This window comes from Citrus clementina, unplaced genomic scaffold, assembly GCF_000493195.1.
Source record: "Citrus clementina cultivar Clemenules unplaced genomic scaffold, Citrus_clementina_v1.0 scaffold_7, whole genome shotgun sequence".
Lineage (NCBI taxonomy): Eukaryota > Viridiplantae > Streptophyta > Magnoliopsida > Sapindales > Rutaceae > Citrus > Citrus x clementina.
The window spans coordinates 16,386,571-16,402,890 of record NW_006262075.1 but is presented as its reverse complement, the minus strand read 5'-3'; the positions used below and the strand labels follow the sequence as shown (position 1 = coordinate 16,402,890).

The following is a 16,320-nucleotide window of genomic DNA, read 5'->3' as shown; positions in this document are numbered from 1 at the left end:
TCAGCATAGATGATTGAAGTCCTGCACTTTCATTAGAAGATTGGAGAAGATGATTTGATAGCAAGATGATTTCTGTTTTTGTTTGAATAAAAAAGAAACCAAAAAGAAAATCTTTAATTATTTCACAAAACGCAGTTGTGATTATCGTCCACAATTCCCTTATCTCAAACATGCTTTTCCGCATGAGTTTTGCTATTTGCCCGGGTCAAACCCCGAAACGACAGCATAGGTCGTCGCTTTCGGCTCTTATTTTTTTTTGTTTTGATTCGTTTTAAAACGACAACGTTCTGCTTATATTTTTTTTCTTTGTTCTGATTTCTTCCTTCTCTTCATTTAACCCAACTACAGACCCATTGCTTCATTCTCTTCTCTTCGTTCTCTTCATCAACCGACAACCACGTTTGTTTGCAAATCCAACTGCAAATCCTTCAGAACCCAGTTGCCCCTTCGTTTGCCCCGTTCCATTTTCCTTCATCGAACTGAAATACAGGATGCCTGCATAGTCTCCTCGTTCTCTTCTCTTCTATAATCAATCCAGATTGGGTTGTCTTATAAAAAAAACTGATATAGTTTTGGCAATTAGGGGGTTTAACCTAGCAAAAGAAGGTGATTATGCAGTTTTGCTTGATAACAAACTTGGGCAGACAAAGTTTGATGGTGGATATGTTCACAATGGGTCATTGAAGGCTGCAAGGTGGGTTTTTGATGCCGAGTGTGAATTTTTAAGGGGCTTGGTTGACAGGAACCCAAATTATACTTTGACATTTGCTGGGCATTCATTGGGGGCAGGGGTGGTGGCATTGTTGGTGTTGATTGTGGTTCAGAATCTGGACAAGTTGGGGAACATTGAGAGGAACAAATCAGATGCTTTGCAAGTGCACCCACTAAGTGTATGTCACTGAATTTGGCAGTGATATATGAATGGATTGTGAATGGCTGTGAGAGGAAGGAGAAAACGGAAGAGAAAGAGAAAGTAATGGTTTTGCCTTAGCCAAAACAGCGTCATTTAAGGAGAATGAAAGAGGAAAAAAAAAAAAAAAGGATGAAACGACGTCGTTTGGATGAGTTTTGGGGTTTGACCCGGGGTAAGTAGCATTTTCCTTTCCGCATATAACAAGTCAAAGTTTAGCTAAGGCCTGCTATATAAATTTTCTACAAGCAGTCAATGAGAAAATTGTCTTATTCTTAAGTCTTGACTGCTATTCAGATCATTTTAAATTTAGTGTGTTGACTAATATTATACATCTTAATTTTTTTTCTAAAAATTTATTTCATATAATCTAATATTTATTAATTAAATAATAAAATAATTTATTTAAATCTTATACTAAATTATCAATCACTCAGACACATCATGTATTATTTTATTTAAAATAAAAATTTAAGATATTTGTCGTTATTAAAAAATAATTTTCTTTCTCTAAAATTATTTCACAAAGGTAATATAATAATTTGTGATCATGCACACAGTGATAGGGCAGTTATTGAAGCTGAAATAATATTTGTCTACTGCCCATCTGAAATCTATTACCAATAAAAAGGAACATAAAAAGCTTCAACTATTATTTCTTTTCATGTAGGGCCAGCCAAACAACACCCTCCAGTTAAATTAATATTTAAGATTATCCTATCAATTATAATTATAACAAATTAAATTAATATTTATTAAGCTTAAGTTAATATTTATTAAGCTTTCAGCATCTGAGTTACCACTCTGTAAATACGCCAGCATTTAAGCGACAAATAAATTTTGTCAACGAATATGAAAGCTACGTTCAAGCCAAATGTGACCGTTGGACATACAGCTCAGTATGAATAATTGAAGTCCCGTTGATTTGATAGCAAGACCGATGAACGCCGACAAAAGGAACAAAAAAAATCTTTAGTTATTACATATTATATTATTAAAAATAAAATTTGATTAGAAAGAACGAATAATTTTCTTTTGCTAAAGTTATTTCACAAAAATAATGAAGAAATTTGTGATCATGCATGCAGTGATAGGAGGACAATTATTGAAGCAGAAATAATATTTATCTGTTATCCATCGGAAATCTATTACTAATTTTTTTTTTATAAAAAAAGTACCCTATGTCTTTTTAATTGTTATTATGGGTAATTTGTAAAAACCTCCCTTGAGGTTTGTCTTTACTATACTGAGAGAGAATTTATGTATATATTAACATACAGCACCCCTGACCGTATATGAGCGTTAGAGTGCCGTTTGGTTATTAAGGGCAATAACGTCATTGCAAAAATAAAGCGGCTGACTGCAGAAAGAACGCAATAGCTTTTGCTTCCTCTCCCTATCTTCGTTCTTATTCTTTCTCTCTCTCAAAAGAATTTGGAGGCAGAAAAGGAAAAAAAAATTCTTCTTTTCTTTCTCTTTTCCCCCCTTCCTCTCCACCCATTTCGTTCTTTTATCAGTAAAGCTGAAAAACAAAGGCCACTATTCCTGCATCACCACCACTTTGTCGTATTGCTTTGCTAGTCAACAAAATTTCTAACCCTATGTTAGAAAATAACACCAATATTAATGCTTCTTCTTCTTCTTATTATCTTTTCACCTCTTCAGAAAAATGGTGCACTAGTTATTCATAACAAAAGAGAAAGAAAACCAGCAGGCACCCCATGTAGCTTTCTTTTTCAATTTTCTTTTGTATATGGGTTCAATTTTTTTAAGGCGAATTGCAAGTCTTAATTTTTTTTTTCCGTTTTTTGTTTGATACGCACACACGCATAGATCCAGATGAGAGGTGGTTTTTATATGCTGTTCAATCTGATTATAAAGCACATCTCAAAAATTGTGGTACTAGAGGCCATTCTTCTGACTGTGGCCGAGTGTTTTCCGGGTTCTTCTCTTTCTCCTAAATTTACTTCCTTTTTTTTTCTTTCAACAAAAATGAGATTCTTTGCTCCTTCAAGTGGGACTTCGGGGGCAAATTACCTCCACAAATTGACCCACGGGCCATGGTTACTAGATTTGGAGGGGAGAGAGAGTGACCTACGGCTGCTGGAATTGGGGGGGGGGGGAGAGAGTGAACCGTGCGTTTTGTGCTAAATTTGGAGGTCCAAGGGGAGAAAGAGAGTGTGACCCGTGACCCACAACTTTTTGATTTAGAGGGGAAAGAGAGTGAGAGCTGTCGACGGAGCGTGGGTGAGGAAGAATGGGAGATTGGTCGCTTGGTGAGATTAGTGGCATGAGCCGTGAGGGAGAGTGAGAGAGGGTGTGCTGTGAACGCTGCGTGTGTGTTGCAAACGGTGTTGCACAGTTCTTTCAATCAAACCCTATAAGATCCTAACAAAATCATGCCAAAATCTTGATTCACCAGGCATTTTAATTAAGTTAAAAACTTCGGTTTTGTTATCTTCTGCAATGCAAGAAGCATCGTCAAGTCTGCAACTCCACGTTGCTGCAAGTATTGTTAGTTATTGAACTGTGCAGTGAAGGGCATTATTGCACTTTCGGTAACAGAACAAACAGCAGTCTATCACTGATACACGGTTAGGGGTGCTATATGTCAATATATGCATACATTCTCTCCAAGTGGAACAAGGGCAAACCTCAGGGGAGGTTTCCATAAATTACCCTTATTATTATTTTTCAATGGAGAACTAGCCAAATATCAGTCTCTTGTTAAACTCTACTCTCTTTTGTATCGAAAAGTGAAAAATGTGTTTAATATTTTGTTTGTAAATATAAAGATAAATTAAATTGAACCAGAACAAAGCCTTTCACTGGAACCCCGAACCCATTATATAAAAGATAAAAATAATATGTAGATATGGGTTCACCTACGTTGTAACGGTTGTATCATACCTCCACTTTTGTTTTTTGTGATTTAACTAATGTTAAATTTCTCTGAGCACATTATACTCCATTTTTATTCATAATTTATCAAGAAACATTATAGTATTTTACACTCACATACACTGACAAAATTCTATTGAGTCGCCTTACACTCTTTTTATTTATTATTTTTTTTATAAATATTAAAGTATTTATTTGTTTACATCCAACATGTATTAATCAACAGAAAACACTAATATAAACAAAAGACAACAATACCCTTAAATTTATCTTTCCTCTCACTTTCGTCTCCATCGTCATCACCCCTCACCTTCATCTTCCTCCATCATTATCATCTTCTTCTACATCTTCCCATATTTTAAGAAGAAGAAGATATTATTTTACTTTTAGAATTAAAATCGTCAAAACCCATAAAAAAAAAAGAATAATAAGATACTATTATGCTTTTGGATCCAAAATCAACAAAATCGCTAAAAAGAAAAAAGAAGATACTATTATATATTTTGATCCAAAATCGACAAAATCCCAAAAAAAAAAAATGATCTTGAGGTTCAAACTAACATCAATAAACCAATTTCATGCTTCTTAACATAAATTATTTCCAGCATCAAAAAAGCCACACTACCAAAGACCTAGCTTTATTCCAAAGTCTACCCATCAAATTCCACTTATCCAATCTCTTTCTCCCTACTTCGACAACAGTGGACTTTGTTTGCTGAATCTGTTGCTGAAAGGAAAATTTGTTGCTGAAAGGTGAATTTGTTGCTGAAGTTGTTACCCTTCCGTTGTTGCCGTGGCTTTTCATGAGCACAAAAATACCTGAACTCTACACCTCATCAATTTTCTTCAACATTTGTTAGGAAGGATAATTTTGACCATCTAAGATTTATAAACAAATTGTAAATGAAAGGAGAATAAGGTGCTGAAGTAAATTTGACAGTAGTTAAATCATAAAAGACAAAAGTTGGGGTACGTATAACTATTGCAACAGAGGCGGATCCGATATATATACCTAATTGCATTTTGTCATTTTACTTTTGGTTTGTTTTCCATTATTTTAATATTTTTATTATTTTAATTTTTAAATAAAAAACAAAAGACAAAGGGACCTACAGACACGACAGCAGGCCGGCTGTCTCGTCCCTTTGTCGTCCGTTTGCTTATTTAGCGGCACTCTTTGTGAGTTGTGATTCCAAAAGTTTTATCGAATTCCACTCCTCCTCCGTGAGAAAATGGCTGCTTCGCAACAAGCTTCTTCTATCAATGCTCAAAGGTAATCGCTGGGAACCTCTCAAGTTTCTTTTACATATATATAAGTGTTGCTCACAAAAATATGAAATTGTTTTGATATAAATTTAAACGAAGTAAGTAAATTTTATCTCATGATAAGAGATTTTAATTAATTTGACTATTTTGGTTCAAAAAAAAAAAAAAGGAAGAAGGCTATTTGGTATAAATATAAGATCAGATGCTTCATATACATTAATTTTTTCTTCTTTTAGATGATTGATGATCTTTAATTGACTGTTATTTACTTGATATAAGAGGATGGAAAATTTTCCAATTAATGTTCAAGGGTGTGTACTCCATGTAATTACGATGAGCATGATAGTGGCAGGCCTACAGCTGGGCTACACCAGGCTGCAATCGGTTTTGATCAGGAAACAAATCATTTATACCCCTTATGTTTTCATTAGTTTTATATAATAATAAAAATTTTATTTTATTTTCATATATGTCCAGCTCAATTGCCCTTATGTTTTTCATCAATTGTATATTATTGTAGAGTTTTTATTTTATTTTCAAATATGTTCTCAATTAATTATATTTTTTCCTATTGAAATTAGTGACTTATTTTATAAAATGATTAAATTATATATTTATTGGATAGATTTAAAACATGAAGGGGCTAAAATGTTATTACTGCTTTAGTTTATTTTAAGACAAATCTAATTGAAAAAAAAGTATATCAATCTAATATAAAAATGTTGCTGGTATTAAAATTACTTACAAAAACAACATCTAATAGAAATTATCAACATTATCATAAATTGTCTATGTAAATTTTGAGATTTCATTTAGTAGTTACAATAACTAAGAAGACAAGTTAGAAAATAAATTTTGAGTACTTTGAGGAGTAGAAAATAAATTTTGAGTACTTTAAGGAGTTTTTGATAAAAGAATTATCGGCATCTGATTCTTCAAAGAGAGTCAGACCAACTAACAAATACGTTTGTATTGAATGTTTAGTTTATTATTTAATCTTTGACTAACAATACTTATAATTTAAAACGATGAATAAATTTTAGTTATTTAATTTATTTAAGCTTGGTAATCAAGTATATGACTTGAAACATTAAAGTTCTACTTGTGAGTTTTAATTGATTGTAATTACATGTAGGGTGAGGATAGTTAAACCCACAAAAACGTTCACTAAACCCATCTTTTAATGAAATTTTTATTACTAAGTTATCCCAAAAATAAATTACAATTGTAGAATAGATAATATGGTTAAATTAAAAAAAAAACACTATTTCCATCTTGATCTCCTTTGTATTGTTCTCTCTCTTTGTTCAATGGGAATTGATTGATCATAGTGATTGGTATTGAATTAATTGGAATCACAGAGGATAATTACTTGAGAGATATTCTTTGTCAATGAGAGATTGAAAGTACAGGAGGAATGAAATTTGTTTGCTTGCTTGATCTGACCTAACTTCTAAGTTTTTTTTTTTTTTAAAGTAAGGGGGTGGGCAAAGCCCAAATATATATATTTTTATTTTTCCTCCTTACTACCCCTACGACGCGAACCCAGGTGTCAACTGCTACAAGCTTGATGCTATTACCAACCCGACCACGGCCTTGGAGGTGGCCTAGTTTCTAAGTTTAAAGATGGTAGAATTTGAATTTTGTTTCCCACATGCTACTAGAATTAAGATCGAAGGAAGTTGGATTTAGTTAATAAGTTCTTCCTAACCCAATTTCTTATAACTTGGTTTGTTTTTTAGCCAAGATTTCTATATTCGGTGTGATAATATAATGCAAATAAATAGTGGAGAAAGATTTTTTTTTCTTGGTGTGATTTATGATTTGTTATTTGGTATAATTTATGAAAATACGTTCAAAGGTTAATGGGACAAAAATCAAACGATGGAAAAAATGAATATGAGAGTGAAACCTTAGCATTTGTAATGGTGCAGAAAGATCAATAAATAATTACAGAGATAAAGAAAGGACGAAGAAGCCTTGAAAAAAAAAATTGCATAAAATATAATAGTTTTGTTCAATGAGAGTATAATAGGTACTAAGATGAGTTTGTTAAGTAAAGCATAAAATTTCAAATTTTGATAATGGGTTTGTTAAGTAATTGGGTTTAATGAGTATTTTAGTGGGTTGAAATAGCTCCACTCTTACATGTATTGATATAATTTAGCTTAAATTTCTTAATTGATTTATTAATTTTCATATAATTACATGTTATTATAAGTTGTAACGACGGATTTCATAATTAAAAAATAGTGTTTTAGCCCCGAGGGTAGATGTTTGGAAAGGATTGTACCTGTGTCGAGGAATTTTCACTTCTTTTTTTTTCCCCCTCTTTAGTTAACATGAGTAAGTCTTCATTTTATATTATCTTTGCACAGAGAGTCAACAGTGGATCATAAACTGTTCAGAGCATTGAGACATGGGTATACAGATAAAGTCAGGGAATTCGCACGTCTAAATGGAAATCGCATTTTGGGCACGAGTCAGAATGGTGACACGGCACTTCATATAGCTGCAAGATTCGGACACGAGATTTTAGTAATGGAAATACTCAAGCATCAGTCTGATCTCGTAAGTGTGCCGAACCATAAATCCGAAACTCCAATGCATGTTGCGGCGAGGGCCGGTAACTTTGGCGCTGCTCAAATTTTCATGAGGCCTCACGGTAATGGTAATAATACTGGGACGTTTGATGACATTTTGAGAAAGCGGGACGAAGAAGGTAACACACCGCTGCATAATGCTGTTAGAAAATGCGACGGCAAGATGGCATTCACGATGATAAAAAAGGATCCTGAACCAATACGTTATAATAACAAAGCTAAGCAGTCTCCACTCTCCTTGGCCATTGATGCATGATTAACTCATATCGCGTGCTGTATGATAAAGGAAAATTCGTCCGCTCTTGATCACAGAGGACCCAATAACCTGACTCTTCTTCACAGTGCCATCATAAAGTCACAGTTTGGTGAGTCTTTACACGATCTTTGTTTTTTAAATATTCATTTATAGTTAAGATTCTAAACAACGGGCCTGCAATTGCTAATGTTTAAATTTACTTTTTAGGCCCTTCACTCTTCTAGTACTTGAACCTGGATGGCAGCCAAATAAAATTATTTGAAAACCTTTCGGTTAGTCCTCTCGCCCATAGGGGTGAAAACGTAGGGTCTGAACTTTATACCACAAAAATGTACTTTTTTTAACGGATTTCTCAAGATTAATCTCGTGGCCACCTGGCTTGCTATATGCAAAGATGATAAGGATAAATTCGTACATTTTATTTTCAGTGAAAGGTGACTCATTTGCAATAATCTCAAGCATTCTTGTACCTCGTCATCAAAAAGCTCCATTGAGGTTCTCTAAGAAGAATCCAAGTTGCTGCAGGATTCGAATTCTATCATCCCCGCCAAAATACTCTCTTTGTTGCATTTCATCGAACATCTAGTCATTTCCAACAAACACGTGAATGATTTGCTAAAGTTTTGTGGGTGTCAAATTTGTTATAATTTGATACTATTTGTTGATGAATATACCTTAACTATTAGAAATTTAATGATAAAATAAATAACATTATTCTAAACCTCTCGTTTTGAAATTTAAATTCAGTTGTAATGGCCAAGATACTGGAGGCGAAAAGGGATCTCATCAATGTACGAGATGAGCGTAACAGGAATCCACTTCGCTATGCGGCTGCCTTAGGTCATTTTAAAATTGCATGTCGATTATCAGACGAAGATGATAGCCTTGTATATCAACATGACTGTAATGGGCAAAGTCCTCTTCACCTAGCCTCCCAGAATGGACAGCTATCTATCTTGGAAAACCTTCTCCATTCTTACCCCGATTCCATCGAGTTTATTGATAATAAAAACCGCAACATCCTCCATCTTGCTGCACAAAATGGACATGCAGATGTTGTTGTTTTTATTTTGAAGCAGCCTGAGGTTGAAGATCTGATCAACTCATCTGATGTTGATGGGAATACCCCTTTGCATCTGGCTGCCATTAACAATCATTTCAACATTATTTTAGTTCTTGCGAGAAATATGAGTGTGAATATAAGGGCAACCAACAAGAAAGAGGAGACTCCTCTTGCAATAGTTCAGTTATCTAACGATCCTGGGGAAATGTCAAAGGTATGTGAATATTCCATGTGATCTCCAAATGTAAATATAAAAGACACTGATTCCTGATTCTATTCCACTTCTTAGAAATACATACATACATACAGACATACATACATACATATATATAGTCATATTTAGGTGCGGACATTTGTAGTTTATTTGTGCGGATACATCTCTTTATGTTTATGTAAAGCCCTGAATTACCCTTTACATCGATATAAACCCTCTATTGAGTGCATAGGTTTGTTGTTTTTACATTATGACCCGAAAAACCAAAATCCTGGCAATTGAGGTTGGCCTGTAACTACTATACTACTGAAATCATCCTTTCGATGTTGCTTGATAATCTTTGTGACAGTTTCTTATAAGCTATTGGGTCACATATATACGTATACTTTGTACTTCGTGCAGTTATTTGCTATAAAAGCACTAGAGATGGCCTATGCAAGGCCATCTCCAGACCAAAATGACATCTTAGAAGGGCACGGGAGCTCAACCAGTGGAAACGGAACAACAACGTCTGTTGAATCCAAATTAATTACCAAGACCAATTTGGAACCCCCAAGACCCACTCAAAGAAACTTGATCTAGTTCTGGAATTAATCTCTCAAGAAGTTTTGTCAAGAACCAAGAATACCTACTGAAATTAATCACACAATCAAAGAAAAACAGATCACACACTTTGCACCAGGATTATAGTGGTTCGGCCAATTTCTGGCCTACATTCACTGTGGAAAATGCAGCAACCCTTTTACTGATTTCAGAGAACAAGTTACACATATGAAGAATGAATACAACTCAATAGAATACCATTAGTAATAGAGCCTAGGACCTTTTATAGTCCTTTCAGAACCAAGTGAAAGAACCCCCAGAGGTCAGCTCACGTTTCTGTATTTCCAGCCAAGATGATGAATCAGCTGTCTCCCGCGTGATCTAACCGAATTAACCAATTCTTGAATCTGCTCTGGGACACTTGTCAGAGGCTCATGCAATCTGCTAACTAAAACGCAGATGTGGCTGCCATTTGAGTTAGTGAATCATGTGACGAGTCACGTGCATTACTAACACATCCAGCCGACATAGCGTTTAATCCATTCAGCTTCTCTGAACTCTAATTCAAACGACAAGTCATTATGCTTCATGACAGATAATCGACATGTCATACAAATCCCCAGGTTCAGTTTTGAGCTTCACAACTCCAACATTCTCCACCTTGAACTCAAATCAGTTACTCCTCAGTTCCTGCTTCCCACTTTATCCCTGCAGTTTTATAGCCTGCATATTCCAGCTGAGTTCATACAGAACTCTAGCTTAGCAACTGGTACACCCTTTGTCAACATATCAGCAAGGTTATTATCAGTGTGAACCTTTATCAGCTTCACCACTCCTTTAGACACCTCCAGCCTGACAAAGTGAAGTTTAATGTCAATGTGCTTTGTCTTTTCGTGATGCACCTGGTTCTTGCTTAGGCAAATAGCACTTTGACTGTCACAGTGAACAACCACCTGTCTTTGTTCAAATCCTAATTCTGTAACCATTCCTCTGAGCCATATTGCCTCTTTAAAGGCTTCTGCAACTGCAGTGTACTCAGCTTCTGTTGTTGACAGAGCAACAACACTTTGAAGTGAAGCTTTCCAGTTTATGGTGCAGCCACTGAGTGTGAACAAATAGCCTGTCAGAGACCTCCTTTTATCTAGATCCCCTGCATAGTCAGCATCCACATACCCTTCAACATCAACTTCTGTACCTCTTTTTGTACCATAGATGAGGCCATAATTTGCAGTCCCATTGAGATATCTTAAGATCCATTTAACAGCTCTCCAGTGCTCCTTTCCAGGATTAGCCATATACCTGGAAACTACACTTACTGCATGGGAGATATCTGGCCTTGTTAAGACCATGGCATACATCAAGCATCCCACAACACTTGAATATGGAGTTTTGCTCATCTCAGCTTTTTCATCTTCAGTTCTTGGACACTGATTACAAGACAACCTGAAATGAGCAGCTAGAGGAGTTTGAACTGGTTTTGAATCCACCATTTCAAATCTCTCAAGTACTTTCTTTATATAGCAGTGCTGTGATAGTTTTAATATCCCCTTCTTGCTATCTCTCAGCAGCTCTACTCCAAGAATCTTCTTGGCTGCTCCAAAGTCTTTCATCTCAAAGGTATTCCTTAACTGCTTCTTCAGTTTATCTATCTGATCCATGTGGTTACATGCTATAAGCATGTCATCAACATATAGCAACAGATAGATCTTACCCCCATCCTTCAAATCTTTGTGGTATACACAGCAATCATAAGAGCATCTTTGAAAGCTATTCTCAGCCATGAACTTATCAAATCTCAAATACCATTGTCTCGGGGATTGCTTTAATCCATATAGAGACTTTCTCAAATGACACACATAGTCAGCTTTAGCTGAATCTTCATAACTCTTGGTGTTGCCATTACAATCATTTCTTCCAATTCCCCATGAAGGAATGCAGTCTTGACATCCATCTGTTCCAGGTGCATGTCATTTACTGCAACCAGTGCTAATAAGATCCTTAAGGAAGAGTGTCTTACCACTGGGGAAAAAACCTCATTGAAATCAATTCCCTCTTTTTGTGTGAAGCCTTTGGCAACCAGCCTGGCTTTGTATCTGAGTGGTTCAACTCCTGGTATACCTTCTTTGATCTTATAAATCCACTTGCAGCCAACTACTTTCTTCTTTGCTGGTTTTGGAATCAGATCCCAGGTGTGATTCTTGATCAGTGATCTCATTTCTTCATTCATAGCTGCAATCCACTTCTTTGAGTCCTTACTACTGACAGCTTCAATGTAAGACTTTGGTTCATCTTCTTCTATTTCCTGTGCTGCTGATAGTGGAAATGCAATCAAGTCTGCATATGCATACCTCTTAGGTGGCTTTGTTTCTCTTTTCTTTCTATCTCTTACTAGCTGATAATCTCTGAGGTCATCTTCACCTCTGATTCATCTTCCTGTTCAGGCATATCCATTCCAGGTGCATTCTCAGGCCTTATCTTTTTATCAGCTTCTGTGCTAGAGCTTGGAAGCTCTACCTCAAGAAAACTCTTCTTGTCACCCCCTGATTCTCTCTTAATGGTTTGATTTTCAGTAGCTGAGTTTTGAAGCATTTCATGTTCATTAAACACCACATCCCTGCTGATTATTGCCCTTGGTGGCTTCATGTCTGTACACCACAGCTTGTAACCCTTCACACCAGCAGGATATCCTAAGAACACACATTTGAAGGCCCTGGGCTCTAACTTCCCTTGTTTGACATGAGCATAGGCTGGGCAGCCAAATATTCTTAATTGAGAATAGTCTGCTGGTTTGCCAGACCAGAGCTCATATGGGGTTCTGAAATTGATTCCAGAAGAGGGACTCCTGTTTACTATGAAGCAAGCAGTATCAAGAGCTTCAGCCCATAGACTCATGGGTAGCTTAGAGTGGATCAGCATACACCTAACTTTATCTATTAGGGTCCTGTTCATCCTTTCAGCTAATCCATTTTGCTGTGGAGTGTGTCTTACTATTTTGTGTCTAACTATACCATGCTTTGTACAGAAATCATCAAAGTCCTTATTGCAGAACTCTAACCCATTATCTGTTCTCAGTCTCCTCACCTTTCTATTGGTCTGATTTTCAACTAAAATTTTCCAGTTCTTAAACTGATCAAACACTTTGTCTTTGCTCTTCAAACTAAATACCCAAACCATTCTTGAGAAATCATCAATAAGAGATAAGAAATACCTAGCCCCACCTAGAGAAGCTGTCTGTGCAGGCCCCCACAGATCAGCATGAATGTAGTTTAGAGTCCCCTTTGAGTTATGGATACCAGTACTGAATTTCACCCTTGAAGATTTTCCTATGACATAATCTTCACAGAATCTCAAAGGCTCTATCTTATCTACACCTAAGACTCCCTGTTTTGATAGTTCTACCAAGCCCCTTTCACTCATGTGGCTTAACCTCATATGCCACAGCATGGTTTTATTTGTTTTCTGGTTTGACACAGCAACATCCCCTGTAACAGCTGATCCCTGTAACACATACAGACCATTGCTCATGTTCCCTTTCATCACAACCATTGACCCTTTCAAGACTTTTAAAGTGCCTGACTCAAGCTTAACAAGGCATCCAATTTTATCCAGCATTCCTAGGGAGATAAGGTTTCTTTTGAGATCAGGCACATGCCTGACATCCCTTAATTCCCTAATCATGCCATCAAACATTTCCAACCTAATTGAACCTCTGCCAACCACTCTACAGCTTGAATCATTACCCATTACCACTACCCCACCATCACAGGTCTCATAGTTTGTGAATAAAGTTTTATTAGGGCACATGTGGAAGGAACAACCAGAATCTAAAACCCAATTACCTTTTGTTTGAGAATTAGTTGCTATTAGAACTCCAGCAGAGTCATAGCCATCAGATTCTTCACATTCTGATGCAACAGCAGCATCTCCACTCTTTTCCTTTGCTTTATTCTTCTTGTTTTTGAATTCAGGGCAATCTTTCTTGAAATGACCCTCCTTATGACAATGAAAACATTTCAAGTTCTTTGGCCTGGATTTTGACCTCTTCTTCTTGTTTTTACTTGTCTCTCTACTTTCAGTTCTTCCCCTTGCTGTCAGCCCTTCTCCATCCCTGGTTTCTTTCTTGATTGCAGCCTTGGAACTCAGAGCTTCTTTTACATCTCCCATAGCGAGAGTCTGTCTTCCATACATCAAAGTATCCACTAGATTCTCATAGGAGCTCGGCAGAGAGCAGAGCAGAATCATGGCTTTGTCTTCATCATCAATCTTTACATTAATGTCTTCAAGATCTAAGATGATCTTGTTGAAAGCATCAATGTGATCAGTAATTGATGATCCCTCTTCCATCTGCAGGGTATAAAGCTTCTTCTTGGTGGCTAGTCTTTTAGCCATTGACTTCTTTGTGTATAAGTCTTCAAGCTTCTTCCATAAACCTGCTGCTGTTCTTTCTCCACCCACCTCTCTAAGTACACCACCCCCAAGACTTAGAATTATTGCACTGTGTGCCCTATCAAGAACCTCAGATAATTCTTCTTCAGTTACTTTCATTGGCTTCTTGGATGTTGATTCATCATCGAGTGCAACATCCAACCTTTGATGCACCAATAAGGCTCTCATCTTGAGTCTCCATAGGTGGAAATCATTTTCGCCAGTAAACTTCTCCACTTCCAGTTTAGTTGACGCCATTGTAAAGACCAATAAACCAGAGATAGGCTCTGATACCAATTTGTTGAATCCAAATTAATTACCAAGACCAATTTGGAACCCCCAAGACCCACTCAAAGAAACTTGATCTAGTTCTGGAATTAATCTCTCAAGAAGTTTGTCAAGAACCAAGAATACCTACTGAAATTAATCACACAATCAAAGAAAAACAGATCACACACTTTGCACCAGGATTATAGTGGTTCGGCCAATTTCTAGCCTACATCCACTGTGGAAAATGCAGCAACCCTTTTACTGATTTCAGAGAACAAGTTACACATATGAAGAATGAATACAACTCAATAGAATACCATTAGTAATAGAGCCTAGGACCTTTTATAGTCCTTTCAGAACCAAGTGAAAGAACCCCCAGAGGTCAGCTCACGTTTCTGTATTTCCAGCCAAGATGATGAATCAGCTGTCTCCCGCGTGATCTAACCGAATTAACCAATTCTTGAATCTGCTCTGGGACACTTGTTAGAGGCTCATGCAATCTGCTAACTAAAACGCAGATGTGGCTGCCGTTTGAGTTAGTGAATCATGTGACGAGTCACGTGCATTACTAACACATCCAGCCGACATAGCGTTTAATCCATTCAGCTTCTCTGAACTCTAATTCAAACGACAAGTCATTATGCTTCATGACAGATAATCGACATGTCATACAAATCCCCAGGTTCAGTTTTGAGCTTCACAACTCCAACAACGACAAAAATGGTCTTTGGTCCTAAAAACGAAGACATGGCTCGAAATCTCTTAGTAATGGCAATACTAGTGGCCACACTGACATTTACATCAGCTTTCACCATTCCAGGGGACTATGATGATAAAGGCGTGCCAAATTTTGATACAAATCCAGTTTTCAAAGCATTTGTCATCACCGATACCGTAGCCATGACTACTTCTCTGACTGCCGCAGTTCTCACTTTTTGCCATATTTTTTACAAAAATGCTGGAGATCTTTCCATGAAGCTTCTGGTTGCCGCAATTGTCCTGTTACCAATAGGACTAATGTCAATGCTGCTTGCTTTCATGACCAGATTGTGGATAGTTTTGTCCTACAATCTGACTCTTGCTATAACTGTTAGTGTAATTGGCTTGTGCTTCCCCGTCATTATGTTCATCGCTATCGCTTGTTTTGACTCACTGTCTATACACTTGTATTCCTCGACTCAGCTTTTGATGTCTGGGCTGGACACCATCGAGAGAGTAGACATTTATCAAAATCTGAGGGTGTACAAGGCGCCTCAGGTTTACGTATTGCAGTTGGTATCGCAGTTGTGTATACAGATGGTGATGTCGTTCTTTATTCGAGGGGCGACTTTATTTCAAGATCCGGATGAGCGTAGTTACTGCCTGAGCTTGGCAAGTTTCTGGCTAATTGAATTGCGTCAAATGTATAAATACACTTCATTTTCTTTTTACATTGCTGAACAGGTCACTCGCCTCCACAGCTTTAGTCCACTTCCGCAACCTTTACATCAGCTGATCATCGGAGTGGTTTCAAGAATATTAAGCAGAAACGTCTCGCCACGTCATTCAGAGCAGGATTCTTTGCCCTGAAGTCTGATCTGAGCAACTAGCTCCTTTAAAGTCAAGCTTGTAGCAGGTGACACTCGGGTTCGGGTAGTAAAGGGGAAAAATAAAAAATGTATTTGGGCTTTGCCCACCCCTCTTATTTTTATTTTTTAAATAAAAAACTAGCTCCTTTAAAGCCACATAAATGTTTATGGTTTGTGGTTAACTATTATAAGAATATATGTCTTCTGCCTCTAATTGCCGTTATGTTATTATTATTATTATTATTATTTATTCAATGGGGACTCTATTAAAAGAGCTACAAGGACACTATTCGGGGGTGAG

The 16,320-nt window shown here is 36.7% G+C and overlaps 2 protein-coding genes across 2 annotated transcripts; both read left to right on the top strand.

Moving 5' to 3' along the window:
- Positions 1–5,043: 5,043 nt before the first annotated feature.
- Positions 5,044–7,936, top strand: LOC112096983 (ankyrin repeat-containing protein At5g02620-like). Its single transcript, XM_024181240.1, has 2 exons — positions 5,044–5,084; positions 7,456–7,936. Exons 1-2 carry the CDS (start codon positions 5,044–5,046, stop codon positions 7,934–7,936), a joined length of 522 nt encoding a protein of 173 aa, XP_024037008.1.
- Positions 7,937–8,688: 752 nt separating this feature from the next.
- On the top strand, positions 8,689–9,795 carry LOC18037329 (ankyrin repeat-containing protein At5g02620). The gene is made up of 2 exons (XM_024181239.1): positions 8,689–9,213; positions 9,616–9,795. The coding sequence occupies exons 1-2, from the start codon at positions 8,689–8,691 to the stop codon at positions 9,793–9,795; spliced, it is 705 nt and encodes a 234-aa protein (XP_024037007.1).
- The last annotated feature ends 6,525 nt before the right edge of the window (positions 9,796–16,320 follow it).

What these genes read in the sequence shown, in the direction of transcription:
- LOC18037329 (XM_024181239.1), top strand. Translation starts at nt 8,689, where the DNA reads ATGGCCAAGATACTGGAGGCGAAAAGGGATCTCATCAATGTACGAGAT. An exon ending in ATCCTGGGGAAATGTCAAAG is followed by an intron (nt 9,214 to 9,615) that starts GTATGTGAATAT and finishes TACTTCGTGCAG; the next exon opens with TTATTTGCTATAAAAGCACT.
- LOC112096983 (XM_024181240.1), top strand. Translation starts at nt 5,044, where the DNA reads ATGGCTGCTTCGCAACAAGCTTCTTCTATCAATGCTCAAAG. An exon ending in TCTTCTATCAATGCTCAAAG is followed by an intron (nt 5,085 to 7,455) that starts GTAATCGCTGGG and finishes ATCTTTGCACAG; the next exon opens with AGAGTCAACAGTGGATCATA.